The sequence below is a fragment of the Tachysurus vachellii genome, chromosome 24 (genome assembly GCF_030014155.1).
Source record: "Tachysurus vachellii isolate PV-2020 chromosome 24, HZAU_Pvac_v1, whole genome shotgun sequence".
NCBI lineage: Eukaryota > Metazoa > Chordata > Actinopteri > Siluriformes > Bagridae > Tachysurus > Tachysurus vachellii.
The window spans coordinates 16,620,634-16,635,933 of NC_083483.1; the positions used below are offsets into that span (position 1 = coordinate 16,620,634).

General features: G+C 42.7%; 1 protein-coding gene across 5 annotated transcripts in view; it reads left to right on the top strand.

Annotated features, from left to right (window-relative positions):
- Window positions 1-14,813, top strand: part of LOC132839573 (adhesion G protein-coupled receptor L1-like) — a 38,783-nt gene extending 23,970 nt beyond the window's left edge. For 2 of the 5 annotated variants that reach the window (XM_060860609.1, XM_060860611.1), the window contains 19 exons: window positions 1-203; window positions 682-969; window positions 1,647-1,750; window positions 1,878-2,063; window positions 2,181-2,219; window positions 3,772-3,952; window positions 4,046-4,168; window positions 5,347-5,552; window positions 5,638-5,811; window positions 5,909-6,118; window positions 6,435-6,655; window positions 6,740-6,806; window positions 7,049-7,140; window positions 9,234-9,402; window positions 10,214-10,369; window positions 10,487-10,580; window positions 10,868-10,984; window positions 11,231-11,248; window positions 12,282-14,813. The exon at window positions 1-203 is cut by the window's left edge and continues 125 nt beyond it. In XM_060860609.1, the coding sequence (XP_060716592.1) occupies window positions 1-203; window positions 682-969; window positions 1,647-1,750; window positions 1,878-2,063; window positions 2,181-2,219; window positions 3,772-3,952; window positions 4,046-4,168; window positions 5,347-5,552; window positions 5,638-5,811; window positions 5,909-6,118; window positions 6,435-6,655; window positions 6,740-6,806; window positions 7,049-7,140; window positions 9,234-9,402; window positions 10,214-10,369; window positions 10,487-10,580; window positions 10,868-10,984; window positions 11,231-11,248; window positions 12,282-13,099 (3,466 nt within the window). In that variant the 3' untranslated portion in view covers window positions 13,100-14,813. Of the gene's footprint in view, window positions 204-681; window positions 970-1,646; window positions 1,751-1,877; window positions 2,064-2,180; window positions 2,220-3,771; window positions 3,953-4,045; window positions 4,169-5,346; window positions 5,553-5,637; window positions 5,812-5,908; window positions 6,119-6,434; window positions 6,656-6,739; window positions 6,807-7,048; window positions 7,141-9,233; window positions 9,412-10,213; window positions 10,370-10,486; window positions 10,581-10,867; window positions 10,985-11,230; window positions 11,249-12,281 lie in introns of all 5 variants that reach the window. The other 3 variants (XM_060860608.1, XM_060860610.1, XM_060860612.1) reach the window with 3 other exon arrangements.
- The last annotated feature ends 487 nt before the right edge of the window (window positions 14,814-15,300 follow it).

Here is a 15,300-nt window from a genome sequence, read left to right on the forward strand (position 1 = left end):
CAGTGAGGCTGGTGGGGATTTTATCCTATACGCTTATGACACACGGAGAGAAAGGGCTGAACCTGTAAGCATTGCTTTTCCCAACCCGTACCAACACATCTCCTCTATCAGCTACAACCCTCGAGACAATCAGCTGTATGTGTGGAACAACTACAACGTGATACGATACCCCCTAGAGTTCAGACCCCCACAGCCCACTGCAGGTGAGAGACGGCGAGAGGTCGCATTTTATTATGCTTTCATAGTAATGTATTAGTGATAGTGGCGTGACCCATACTCAGAATTCGTTCTCTGCATTTAACCCATTCAAAGTGCACACACACACACAGCAGTGAACACACACACACCCTGAACACACACCCGGAGCAATGGGCAGCCATTTATGCTGCGGCGCCCGGGGAGCAGTTGGGGGGTTCGGTGCCTTGCTCAAGGGCACCTCAGTTGTGGTATTGCCGGCGCGAGACTCGAACCCACAACCTTAGGGTTAGGAGTCAAACTCTCTAACCATTAGGCCACGACTTCCCCCACGACTTAAGTTGTCCTAGATTCATTTAAAAAGGGATTCAATAAAGCTAGCAATATATTAAAGGCCTTTGTTAAAATAGCTTGTTAGCTTGATAATTGTTTACAATCACACCATGAGCTGGAGTTTTTATCCTTTTCTCTTTGTGTCTCACTCAGACCCTTTATCCACACCACTCCTGTCCTCCACCACCGCACTCACGCCAGTCTCCTCAACAGTATTTTTGGGCTTCAGTCCAAGCCCACCTATCTCTGTGACATTTAACCCAGCTGGTTCGAAAAACCGCATCCGGCCAATCACGGTCTCGGTGCCTGTGACGTTGCGCCCGCCGCGACCGCCTCAAGGCCGCACACCTATGTGTGAGGAACGAGTGAGCCGTGGAGTGCAGTGGCCCAAAACACCTCATGGAGAGTATGTCCAGAGACCCTGTCCGAAAGGATCGCTGGGTAAGTGTGTCATCACTGGGGAAGGAAAATAATATAATAACTGGACAAATATATGAACAAAAACCTTGTGGTGGGTTGCAGGCAAACTGGGCAGTAAAAACTGAGACGAGGAATAACAATAATAGTGAATACAGAAATAGTGGCTACAATACAAGGACATTCCTGTGACGGTAAAAGAGACACACAGAAGTTGTGTTTATGGCGATGAGTCTGAGAAGGTTGTGATAGAATAAATGTAGACCAATAAATCACTAGTATTAGGTGGTATTAGGTAAGGAGTGTTGACCCTGTACAACACCCTGAGTCCCTGCTAGGGTAGGACAAGTGAGATACCTTTCATCAAGACCCTCAGTTCATCAGGTCTGTTATCACAAACAAGCTAATTACCTGTCCAGAGGTTAGCACAGGAGGACAGCAGAGAGAAAGGTATCAATCAGGCCAAAGGACATGAGAGATCAGACAAAGGGTCACTTCCTTTTCCTCACACTGTTCTACATGCTATACTAAAAGGTGTCTGTGTAAAACCACGGTTTTAAAGAATCAGTTTTTTAGAGACTAGAGTTTATAATCCTGGGAGTCAAACAGAAGTTGGACAGAAACTGATGCAGCTTCATCTTTTTATTAATTAAAATATTATATCTGATTTATTCTTTTGTCCCCTTGATCCTCTTCTTTAGGTTTAGCCTCCTACCACTGTATGGCTGATGAGGTGGTGTGGAACCCAAGAGGTCCTGATCTCAGTAATTGTACATCACCTTGGGTCAACCAGGTCGCTCAGAAGGTCAGTCAGGGGTCACAGGTCACCTCTAGGAACCTGTAAATCAGTGCAGTTGTTTAAGTGCATATATAATGCTGCTAAATAGGGAATTGTTGCTTAGTTTAATCGTCCACCTTTATTTATAATCCAGATAAAGAGCGGAGAGAACGCAGCGCACATCGCCGCCGTGCTCGTCAATCACACACGGGGCCAGGTGTATGCTGGTGATGTCACTTCCTCTGTTCGCCTGATGGAGCAGCTGCTGGATATTCTGGACTTCCAGCTGCAGGCATTACGGCCTGCTAACAAAGACTCGGCTGCACGCAACTATAACAAAGTACGCAAAAGATTTCTATACACTTAGAGTATATCCTACACACACACACACACACACACACACACACACACACACTCATGTAAACCTTTATTTTAAGAACATTTCATTCTGTTGCAGCTTCAGAAGAGAGAGAGAACCTGCAGAGCTTTTATTCAGGTAAAGTTTTTATAACAACAATAATTTATATGGTCTAAAAATAATCCCACAGTTTATTACATTATATATTTCAGCTTAAGAAAGAAAACCTTTTCCATAAAAGTCCCTAAAACAGCTGAACAGTAAAAACTGTACAACTGAATACTTTAGTAGAGAAATGTGACCCAGACAACAGGAGGAACACCAGTAAAGGACCAATAGGTCTGAAGAAATATAACATTTATTCATACAACATTCTCTCCTTTTATCTTTAGTTATAAGTTTCAGGTAAAAAACAAAGTAAATACATCTATACTATAAGGGAAATGGTTGAAGGTTGAAAAATCAAGATTAGATTAGTAGATTAGATTAGATAAGTAGATTAGATTAGATAAGTAGATTAGATTAGTGGAATAGATTAGATAAGTAGATTAGATTAGTAGATTAGATTAGATAAGTAGAATAGATTAGTGGAATAGATTACATAAGTAGATTAGATTAGTAGATTAGATTAGATAAGTAGAATAGATTAGATTAGTAGATTAGATTAGATAAGTAGATTAGATTAGATAAGTAGATTAGATTAGTGGAATAGATTAGATAAGTAGATTAGATTAGTAGATTAGATTAGATAAGTAGAATAGATTAGTGGAATAGATTACATAAGTAGATTAGATTAGTAGATTAGATTAGATAAGTAGAATAGATTAGATTAGTAGATTAGATTAGATAAGTAGATTAGATTAGATAAGTAGATTAGATTAGTGGAATAGATTAGATAAGTAGATTAGATTAGTAGATTAGATTAGATAAGTAGAATAGATTAGTGGAATAGATTACATAAGTAGATTAGATTAGTAGATTAGATTAGATAAGTAGAATAGATTAGATTAGTAGATTAGATTAGATAAGTAGAATAGATTAGATAAGTAGATTAGATTAGTAGATTAGATTAGATAAGTAGATTAGATTAGATAAGTAGAATAGATTGGATTAGATAAGTAGATTAGATTAGTAGATTAGATTAGATAAGTAGATTAGATTAGATAAGTAGATTAGATTAGTAGATTAGATTAGATAAGTAGAATAGATTAGTGGAATAGATTAGATAAGTAGATTAGATTAGTAGATTAGATTAGATAAGTAGAATAGATTGGATTAGATAAGTAGATTAGATTAGTAGATTAGATTAGATAAGTAGAATAGATTAGATTAGATAAATAGATAAGATTAGTAGATTAGATTAGATAAGTAGATTAGATTAGATTAATAGATTAGATTAGCAGATTAGATTAGATTAAATTAGTAGATTAGATTATTAGATTAGATTAGTAGATTAAATTAGTAGATTAGATTAGATTAATGGATTAGATTAGATGATTAGATTAGATTAGATTAGATTAGTAGATTTGATTAGATTAATAGATTAGATTAGATAAGTATATTAGATTAGGTTAGTATATTAGATTAGATTAGTAGATTAGATTAGTGGATTAGATTTCTGTCTGCCTGATATATCATGCCTCCTGTCCTAGAGCTAGTTTATGATCTGCTTGTCTTCCTGGTCCTACAGGCCATGGTGCAGACGGCAGATAATCTTTTGAGCTTGAAGGCTTTGGACTCGTGGCAGGACATGAACATGACAGATCAGTCTCACACGGCCACCATGCTGCTGGACGTGATGGAGAAAGGCTCCTTCCTGCTGGCCAACAACCTCTACGAGGGGCGATTCAGCGAGCGTGCACCTAATATCGGTGAGATATAGATGTGAAAAAGCCTAAATATATGCAGAAGAGTTGGTGTCTGTAGACATTAAGAAGCTTCCTGTACTCACACATCTGTATTAGATCTGGAGGTTTATGTCCTCAACGCTGATACAGAGATCGGAGATCTGCACTTCCCACACTCCTACGACAGTGACAGCACCATCCATCTCTCTGCAGCTACCATAAAACAGTACAGCCGTAACGGTAAGAGTCTCTTTTTATTTCTTATATTACATTTAAGACCTGAGCTGCAGAGTGAACATTACAGTTATCTCATGTTATCTCATGGTGTATAACAGAGCAGAACCTTTAACAAGCGCATGATGGTCATGAACGTTTGGCCACATCACAACTTTGGTGCTGCAGTAAAAGTGTCTATAGTAGCATTCGGTGAGGCCTACAAGCTGAACACGTGAGGTTTGTGTGGCATTTCAGCTGAAAAGAAATACAGTAGAAACTAGGGGCAGTGGTGGCTCAACTGGGGCAGTGGTGGCTCAACTGGGGCAGTGGTGGCTCAACTGGGGCAGTGGTGGCTCAACTGGGGCAGTGGTGGCTCAACTGGGGCAGTTTTGGCTCAACTGGGGCAGTGGTGGCTCAACTGGGGCAGTTTTGGCTCAACTGGGGCAGTGGTGGCTCAACTGGGGCAGTTTTGGCTCAACTGGGGCGGTGGTGGATCAACTGGGGCAGTTTTGGCTCAACTGGGGCGGTGGTGGATCAACTGGGGTGGTGGTGGCTCAACTGGTTAAGGCTCTGGGTTGTTGATCAGAGGATCAGGGTTCAAGCCCCAGCACAGCCAAGCTGCCACTGCTGGGCCCTTGAGCATGGCCCTTAACCCTCCCTGTTCCAGGGGCACTGTATCATATCTGCCCCTGCACTCTGACCCCAACCTCCTCAGTAGGGGTATGTGAAGAAAAGAATTCCACTGTGCTGTAATGTATATGTGGTGATAATAAAGGCTTCTTTGCCCCCGTTCTATTCTATTCTATCAGATATAAATAAACACACATGACAGCCTTTCTCCAGCAGACCCCATGTATGAAATCTGATCACGAGTTTGCTGGAGATGCTTCATAATACCAGGTGTGAACGGGGCCCAAGAGACACATCCAGGAACCACAACAAAGCTGGAAACACATCATAACTGACAGAATATATAGACAAGGCTTCACGGCGAACGGATGTTCTTTTGAAGCACAGATCGACGGCAGGATTGAAATCTCTGTATGATTGCAGCCTGTGACGGTGTAACTGATGATGTTCTGTCATGTCTTTCATTTTGATTATCATCAACAGCTGAGATGTAACATTTCTTAATAATATCAAGTCCTGATGATTCTTCATCACTCCAGCAGTGACTGAACCCTGTGTGTTTGGGTTCACAGGTCAGGTCAAGGTGGTGTTTGCTCTTTATAAGAACCTCGGCCCGTTCATGTCCACACAAAACGCAACAGTGAAGACGGAGATGGAGCTAAAGTCAGGAGGTCGGACTCTGGCCGTCAATTCCCACGTAATCTCCGCCTCCATGAATAAAGAATCCAGCCGTGTGTTTTTGACTGAACCTGTTAACTTCACACTGAGACACCTACAGGTACACACCTCTCTCCTGGTCACGTTAATGTGTGAGGTTTTAGCCCTTAAGACGGTGCTGACGTGTGGTTTGTACGTTTCTGCAGCTAGAGAATCACTTTGGGCCGAACTGTTCGTTCTGGAACTACTCGGAGCGCTCGATGACGGGTCAGTGGTCTTCTCAGGGCTGCAGACTGGTGTACAGTAACAACACACACACCACCTGCTCCTGCTCACATCTCACCAACTTCGCTCTGCTCATGAGCCGACAGACAGCCACTGTGAGTTCCTCACACTCACACACACACACACACACACAGCCTTTGCTCCACTTTTCATCCTACTAATATATTTCCTCTTTTGCCCTCTTGCCCTCAGTACACGGACGGTGTGCAGGCCCTGATCCTGTTTGTCGTATCCTGGGTTGGCATGGTGATTTCACTAGTGTGTTTGGCTCTGTGTATCTCCACTTTCTGCTGCATAAAGGCTGTGCAAAGCGAACGCACCACCATCCACAAGAACCTGTGCCTCACACTCTTCATCTCACAACTCCTCTTCCTCATCAGCATGGAAAGGACCCATTACACCGTAAGTACAGACAATCCCCAAATCACCAGATGTGATGATCGTAGTACAAGGAGCTTGTTGTGGTGTTAATCCAGTGCTAACAATGTGACATCTAAGTATGCTTAAGATAAAATAACTAAATTGTCCATTGTTCTTGAGAGACCTGGTGGTCTATTGTCTTGTCCCTTTCAGTCACCATGACGCTAGCCAGTGGTGGCCGTGTGTGTGGGCTCATGTATGTGAAACAGGGCAGATCACATTAACACCTGAGTGTGTTATACTGGAGTAAAGGGGAAAATGACTGGAAGCTGCATTATGTGTTTGTGTTTGTTTCTAGGTGGCATGCCCGGTGCTTGCTGCTCTGCTGCACTTCTTCTTGCTCTCCGTATTTTGTTGGTTGTGTGTCGAAGCCGTTCAGCTCTACGTGTTACTGGTCGAGGTGTTTGAGAGTCCGTCCTCACGCAGGAAGTACTACTACATCGCTGCCTATGGCTTTCCTATGTTGGTAGTAGCCATTTCTGCCTCGATTGACTATACTGGGTACTCCAGCCCCACCAGGTATGGTATTCTTATCATTATATTTATAAAGAGTTTGCGCAGATTTTCACGTACATGTGTGTATTAACATGTTTTGTTCCATAGCTGCTGGCTGCGTGTGGATAACTACTTCATCTGGCTGTTTATTGGCCCGGTGTCTCTTGTTATCCTGGTACGTTACGACTAAGCAGTAAGATAGCATTGAATTATCCAGATCATATTCCTCATATTCCTGTCTTTACAATTTAGCAGCCCGTCTCCTCGACTCTACGTACTGTGGAGGTTTCTTCTACACGTACAAATTCACAATGACCGATTGGCGAATTTATAAGCTTAAAATTTTGAGATCTGTTTGTTGTTTTCTTCATCGCATGTCATATCTCACGTTGACTCACCTTTGACTCTGACCCCTAGCTGAATCTGGTAATCCTTATGGTCACGGTGCACAGGATGATCCGCCATTCAAACCTGCTCAAGCCTGATTCCAGCCGCTTCGACAACATCAAGTACGTCACCCCGGGGGTCGTTTCGGGTCATTGGGTGGGTAGAGGTTGGGGTTGGAGGCCAGAGCAGGGGTTTGGAGTTCCTAGCTGTAGGTATGGAGGGTCTGTATGTATAAAATGACACCACACACTGAGGGTTTGTTATTTCTGTAGTCATATATGAGGGTCACGTACTGTACTGTCTGTGGGAAAAGTATTTCTTCCTCCTATAATTTCCTCTATTTTTACATATTTGTCAGGTCCTGAAATGTAAACAAAATACAATTTTATATATTTAAATCTTCATTTCATTTACTGAAGGAAAACAGTTATGTGATACTGAGATCACATTCACTCCTGAACAAAACCTTAAGACCGGAGAAACATTTCAAGTGTTTGCATTTGGTGCTGGTGCATTTGGTGCTGGTGCATTTGGTGCTGGTGCATTTGGTGCTGGTGCATTTGGTGCTGGTGGATCATACGCAGGTTGGAAGAACTGCTTCAAAATGTAGTTAACAGTTTAAGACCGTGGCCCAAAAAACCCTGCAACAGAACCTAAAGTGTCAAAAAAGGTCTCAGTAGTGAGAAGCCCCACCGTTCTTGTGTATAACTGGTGGGAGCACTGCTCCATGTGGTGAAGATGGCTTCGTGACGGACATCCAAAGTCTGGAACTGACGTCGGTTGTTGTAAACTTCCCTTTCCGTCCATCCCCTGACATTCTCAAGGGGATTCAGGTCAGAAGAACATGCAGGATGGTTGTAGAAGTGCAACGTTATTGTCCTGGAAGAAGTCCTTCATCAGAGGAATGTTGTGAATTGCAGGATTGTCCTGTTGAAAGACCCCGTCATTACCACACAGACGAGGGCCCTCAGTCCAGAGGGTCCAACATGTCCACATAGCCAGCCGCCGTTTGACGCCCTGCACAACCTCAAGATCCATTTTCCTATTGAAGGAAATGATGGAGATCATGATGGAGCCTCCTCCACTGTGCTGGGTAGAAAACATCTCCAGTGGGTTCTCATCACTGGCAGCCATCAGGACCGTCCAGGTTACATTATTTCTCTTCCGAGAATAAAACTTTCTTCCATCTTTCAGTGTCCAACGTTTTTTGTTGTCGTGGTCTATAAAAAAAGACATTTGTTCCTCTTTAAGCCCTTCTCTCGCAGATGCCATCTTGTGATTATTGGGCTGTAGTCATCATCAGTAACGGCATTAATTTGGGTGGAGGTTCGGCTCGTGTCTTCACGGACAGACCGTCAGATCCTCCGGCTTTTTTTGGGTCTAGCACTTGATTTTTTTCTCCCATTACACTCCGGATCTTTTAAGAAATTCAAAACGACTGTCTTACTGCGTCCAGCCTCAGCGGTGATGACACGTCGTGAGAGCTCTTGCTTGTGCAGCACAACAATCTGCCACGTTCACAAACCCAAAGCGTTATTGCTTTAGCCATCAGGAGATCATGACAGTGCGACTGACTGAAGGAATTTTGGTCCACTTTTCTTTGTACAGCTCCTTTTACTGAGCCACACTGGAGCGCTCTCGAGCATGAGCTGCTTCTTTAAGGTCCTGACCAGACCTCTGAAAACCACAAGCTCCTTTTGAGCCGATTGAGGACATGATCTTGTGCATTAACACTTTGTATTGCTGCATAACTCAGTTGTGCTTGGGCTAATGACACGACATTCTCTGAATGCTGAACACCGTCTCCACACCGTCACATTACCACCACCAGGAGTGACTGTTGCTATGATGCTCTTATGTCCATTGCTGTGTTAGCTTTAGTCTAAAGGTAACAGGGCCTGAGACTTCAGAAAGCTTTAAACTCATCAGTCCAGAGAACATTGTCCCAAAAGACTGGAGGAATCAACAAGGAGAAAGTGAACTAAACCTTTAAGCTCCTCTCAGTTGCTCATCTTCTTTCTAATGCTAGGATCGTAATTGCTAACCTAATCTAAGGACTGCAGATCTTTAGATGTGTGTCTGGGTTCTCGAATTAACCCATTTTTTAGACTCACCAGGGCTGGCAGTAATAACTGGGATGTGTCGAGTCTATTACATTTGGTTCACTTGCTGATTTGCTTTTTATTTCTTTCTCTCTCACTCTGGTATCTCTCAGGTGTTGGACGGTGTGTTCCGTCACTCTGCTCTTGTTGGTGACACTAACGTGGATCTTTGGCCTCCTATTTATCAGTGAAAACAGCGCACTCATGGCCTACCTATTCACCTCCTTTAATGCTCTGCATGGTCTGTTTATCTTCATCTTTCACTGCGCACTGCAGAAGAAGGTACATTGTGTATGTTGTTTTTATTATACTCCTTATTATCGTTCGTGATTATCGCTTTCACAGCTGAAAATTTTACTAGTTTTACTTTTAAATCTATCATATAATAAATCAGTGTGTCGTATCGTAAGTGTAAAAGATGCACGGAATCTGATAAAAGCATTCGTCTAGACGTGCTGCCATTGATTCTGAATCTGAGAGCACGCAGAAGGAAAGCTTCTTATAGCTTAATGATGGATGATGGAAGCACTGGGTCCCAGCAGCATCTGGGAGATTTCCACCATGTTCATTTCCCGACATCAGTAGCTTCAGGATCAGCTTCATTGACCTGGCGTTTGCTCCTGAACGGCTCTAAACTAGCTGAGAGGGACTCAGACGTGTAACCTGTAGCCTCTTACACAGAGTGCTGGTCATGACACAATAGTTTTATTTAGGTTTAAAGGAAAATGGGCCAGATTTAGATTAGAAAACCTGCCCATACATTATTATTATTATTATTAGTAGTAGTAGTAGTAGTAGTATTATTATTATTATTATTGTTATTATTATTATTACTATTATTATTATCATTATTATTATTATTATTATTATTATTATTATTATTATTATTATTATTATTATTATTATTATTATTATAATTTTTTTTATTATCATTATTAGTATTATTATTATTATTGTTATTATTATTAGTATTATTATTATTGTTATTATTATTATTATTATTATTATTATTATACGACTAATATAATGATGTTATCACTATAAATATTATTATTAATAAAAATGATCTTATTTGACATTGATTTTGCTCCAGGTTCAGAAGGAGTACGCTAAATGTTTCCGTCAGTCATCCTGCTGTGGTCACGCTGCGTCTGGTGGTCCTCACGGGTCCCTAAAGAGCTCAGCGCACCGTGGAAACAACCGATACTACAGCGGAGGCCAATCCAGACACAATCAAGTGCACAGACAGGTAACAGCAGAACAAGCCAAATAACCAACACGGAATGTTTAACACCTAGAGATATTAACACATACGTGTGTGTGGACATCATAACCCACGTTCGTCCGTGTGGATGTGTGTGTTCAGAGTCGTATCCGGAGGATGTGGAATGACACAGTACGCAGGCAGACTGAGTCTTCCTTTATGGCTGACCTCAACAACACACCCACCCTCAACAGAGGTAACACATCTGTCTGTCTCTCTGATTAACTCCTCACACCACTTAGGACAGGAAACACCTAGTGAGTGTCACACGTCTCTCCGAGTCTCTTTATCCTATTCTTCTGTGTGTCCTCAGCATCCTCTCTTTCTCCATCAGTGTATAAAATCAGCCTAGAATCTATGTTTCGTTTGTTTTTCTACCTTATCGTTATCACACTGATAGCCTAGGCTTTGAACGTGATCATCTGTGAGATAAAACCAATGACCACATCGTATACACAAGCTTTACTTTCACATATTTTACAGGAACTAATCATCTTCTGGCCAATCCAGTGTTGCAGACTCGCTCTGGTTCCTCACCTTATAACACACTGTTGGCTGAAACATTTAACCCTCCCTCACCCGCCGTCTTCAACTCCACCGGTCAGTGTGTGTGTGTGTGTGTGTGTGTGTGTGTGTGCATGTGTGTGTGCGTGTGTGTGTGTCCTACATATACTCGCTTCTGAGTAATTGTATTTATATGGATTTATTCTGTCTTTTCTTTCTGTCCTTCTATCTGTCCGTCTTGTTCTCTCGCTCTCTCTCCTGATCTGTCGCTCCACATTTGTCCCTTTTTCACTGCTCCTCCTTCTTGCTCTCTGTCTTTATTTCCGTCTCTCTGATCTGCAGGAACCTTCAGAAATTCAAGTATGGAATCTTCAGTCTAACGTTTCTATCTCATGTGTTAATGTAGTTGTTTTTTTCTCCATGTCCATCTAACACTGAACACATTTAACGCGTTTATTTATTTATTTATTTTATTTGCATGAAATCAGCCACTGAAATCAAAATATTTGGTTTGTAGCTCTTATGAGAGTTTGAGTTCTTCATTTTCATAAGCTACCACATCTCCATCAGTTCCGCTAACATCTTGACATTAACATCGAGATGGTGGTGGACGTTTAAAATGATAACTTAACATTGATGTTTTCACACTAATGTTTTTGCCAAGAGTTGTTGACCCAACATTTAATGTGATTATATATATATATATATATTTCGTCGCTGTCAGGCGGAAACCTCGTATGTCCAAATTTGGTCAATTTCATATTTTTTCACATATCGATGCTATTGGTCAGTCCCCACGTGGGTCTGTTATTATTACAAGTTATTAACCGATCTAAAGTCTTGAAAATAGCTTGAGCGCAAATCTCATAACTCCATTGGATACTTCAACTGTCCACCTCTTCCTCACTCCGTGTGAGAGCTTCACGTCATATTTCTCCTCAAGAAGAGTCGCAACGAATCAACACGTCTTCTGAGGTAAATGTCTTCAAAACACTGGGCTCAAAGAAAAAAAAATCTTGACCCCCGCTAGTTCTGGTGCTCGTCTGAGGACAGGAATTTAGCGCAAGACAATCCACTGCAACGCGGAATAAACCCTGTGTACTGCAGATAAGGTACGGCGTTTTTTTAATGTCCTGAAAAATAACGGTTCTGGAGATACGAGGATTCCGTCTGACAGCGACGATATTTATATACATGATAAAATATTATTTCAGCCCACTATGCTGACCACTATTATATTACATTACACTGTACACTTGGGTTAAAAAAGTCCATTAAAAACAGTGTGAAAAGCTCGTATAAAAACTGATAAATCTCACTGCTGTGTGTTACGGCTGATTAACCGTTACCGTTGTTTCAGCTGATTGACTGCTTTTTTTGTTCCATCCTGTAGAGGGCACTCTGTCCCGGAGTCGTGAATCTTGTGGTCTGGAGCCTGTTCGTCTGAACGGGAACTACAATAACAGCTACTCGGTGCACGGTGGAAGTTCCGACCTCCTTGGCAGCGTCGCGGTGGGAGACGTCAGCCCTGCCCTTTTGACCCCAAGAGGCGCAGAGCCTCCAGGAGGTATGAGGAGGAACCTGTCAGATGCAGCGGCGCTGGAGAAGATGATCATCTCGGAGCTGGTGCAGAGCAATCTTCGTCCTGCTGCTGATCGCTACAGCAACAACCCGGATACAGAGGCGGAGCCACGGGAGTATGTAAGCGCAGGGATGGGTCACAGGGAGCCACCCCAACGTCCTCTGCCCCGCCCACCACCACCACCTCCACAGGATGAGGAAGAACCACTTTACAAAGCTTTGGAGAAGCCACACCTTCCTGAAAAACCACGTGTTCCTGATAAACCCCATGTACCGGAGAAGCCACGCCTCTTGGAGCACACACAGTCAGTGTTCTATCAGAGTGAGGAGGATTCAGAAAGCTTTTCGGCTGAAATCACAGACAGCGTGGCTGGAGTCGGCCCTGACTCCTCCTCCCTGTATGCAAGAGACAGAGACTCATCCTATCCTGACAGCAGCCCTGAGGGTTTGGGAACTGAACCTCGTTCAGCCCTGCCCCCTGACGAATTATACTTCAGCACAGGGAGACACGCCCACGTCTCTGCCTTCTACCAGCCCCCATCACGCCGGACCAACGAGGAGGGTCGGCTGGGGCTAGACTCCTCCCATGGAGAAGGTGATGGACAGATGCAGCTGGTGACGAGCCTGTGACTAGGGCGCTGGTGACCAGGACATGGAGATCTAAGGGAGGAAGAAGGAGGAGTGACATTATCATCATTATCATCCATCACTGTAGCACAGTACTACAGCACCCTAGTGTTTAGCTTAAAGGCTGTTATGTAAGACGAGTGAGACGTAGTCTAACTGCAAAACTGGATGTTTTTAACCAAAGTCAGTTCCAGTTCCACATCTCGAGCCAGGTTTGATCTTAAGCTTCGTGTCTGAGTGACGGTTTAGCGTTTTGTCCATGCTTGTCCATCAGTTTACTCTAACCTTCATCACATACACGGTCATTAGTGGTATAACGTCATTAGTGCTGCTATGTGATGGAATGGTACACACCATACAGGGGTTAGGACTGATGGCACTCAGGATTACTACCACTCTAAAGTAATGAATGAACATTAATGGGCGCTCCTTTGTCCACTGAGATGATGTTTCAACTTTTTGCATTCCAGAAGTTAGTGGGAATGAAATGGGAAGTGGTGCAGAGGAAAACCTGAGTACTGATATTACACAAGCACAGTTATGTTCTCTAGCTAATCCAGTTCATGGTTAAAAACATAACTGATTATTTGCACAATTATGAACTGAGATGGCAGGTGGTTTGTGGTATAATAAATAGGGACACCCTGAAAAAGCACATGTACCAAAAACCTGGTGGTGATGATGATGATGATGATGATGATGATGATGATGATGATGATGAGAAGGCAAAGAAAACAATAAAGAAGAAGATTATGATGGCTTCCTCCTCTGAGTCTCTATCTCCTGGTCACCCCCACACCCACCCTGCTCATCTTCACTGCCATTCATCAACTCTCTCTTTTAGTCTCTCTCTATATTGTATATTTGTCCTTCAGATATATCATCTGTCTGTCACTTCACATATTTCTGTCTCATTCTCTCTCTCAGCCTTCCTGTATCCTCTCTCTCTCTCTCTCTCTCTCTCTCTCTCTCTCTCTCTCTCTCTCTCTCTCAGGGTGGAGTGTTGGATTGCGTCCTGGTTCTTATTTAATGTATTGTTCGTTGGTTCCCTTTCCTTCTGCCCCTTATAGAAGAATGTGACACTTTCTCCAGAGACAACAGAACAAAAACTTTTGACATTGCCAAAAAAATCCTTTTTAAAGGGAGCACACACACACACACACACACACACACACACACACACACACACACACACACACACACACCGAACTCCTTTCTTGAAATCACAGTGTTCACACTGAAAGGCCTTCCCCGGCGGTCAGGGGTCAAATGTTAGTTATGGACCCAACGTTGGACTGTTTGGTTCATTTTGCTGCAACCTGGTTGGACCTTTGGCACCGTGGACCTCGGACATGTCCCAGGGGCCTCGCCCAATCAGCTTCTTTGGTTCAGAGACTAGCTCACAGCTCCGCCTCTTTTTCTAGGCCCATCCAGGAGGCACGAGCAGTCTATTGTCATGTATCTGGTGTAAATAGCAGTAAGAGAATGAACGTTTCAGAACCTGCTTCTTGTAATATCTACAAATGTTACAAACAAAACGGAAACAAAACCACGTAAAAGGATGTGTAGAAGACCTGAATGATACTCTATATCTTTCACTAATCTCTCCCTCTGTCGTTCTCTCCTTCTCCTCCTCTTTCTTCTGTCTCCTGTCTTTCCTCCACCTTTGCTCTTCCTCTTTGAGAGAGTGACAGAAGGACTGGATTTTGATCAAGAGATAGACAAGAAATGTGTTTTTATTAAAAAAAGATGAATAAAACAAACTGATGGGTTGAGAGTTCTTTTTCCCAATCAGACATGTTCACAAAAACAATACATATGAAAACTTGTGTCTTGTCGTGACAGGTCTCAGTTCAGTAATTAACACTGGCTCATAGACTCCATTCATGTAAGACGGGGAAACGAATGTACAGAGATTTTCTTCAGCAGTAAACGGATTGAATCTAAAACACAAACATCGTCTCAGGGTGAGGAAGGAAAATATGTCGTGTCGCTCATCTCAACTATGAGGTTTACTACATGTGACGGTTTACTGAGTCACTGTGAGCAGTTCCATGTAGTCAAGAAGGTTGCAGTACACAGTGAAGTTACAGGACCCTGGTGTTAGGCAGGAAACAACCAGGAACTCGGGACCGAATCCAATCACGCAGTTTCACATAAAGTGTGTTTAACTCTCATTCTGGAGTTTGACTTTGTATAACAGG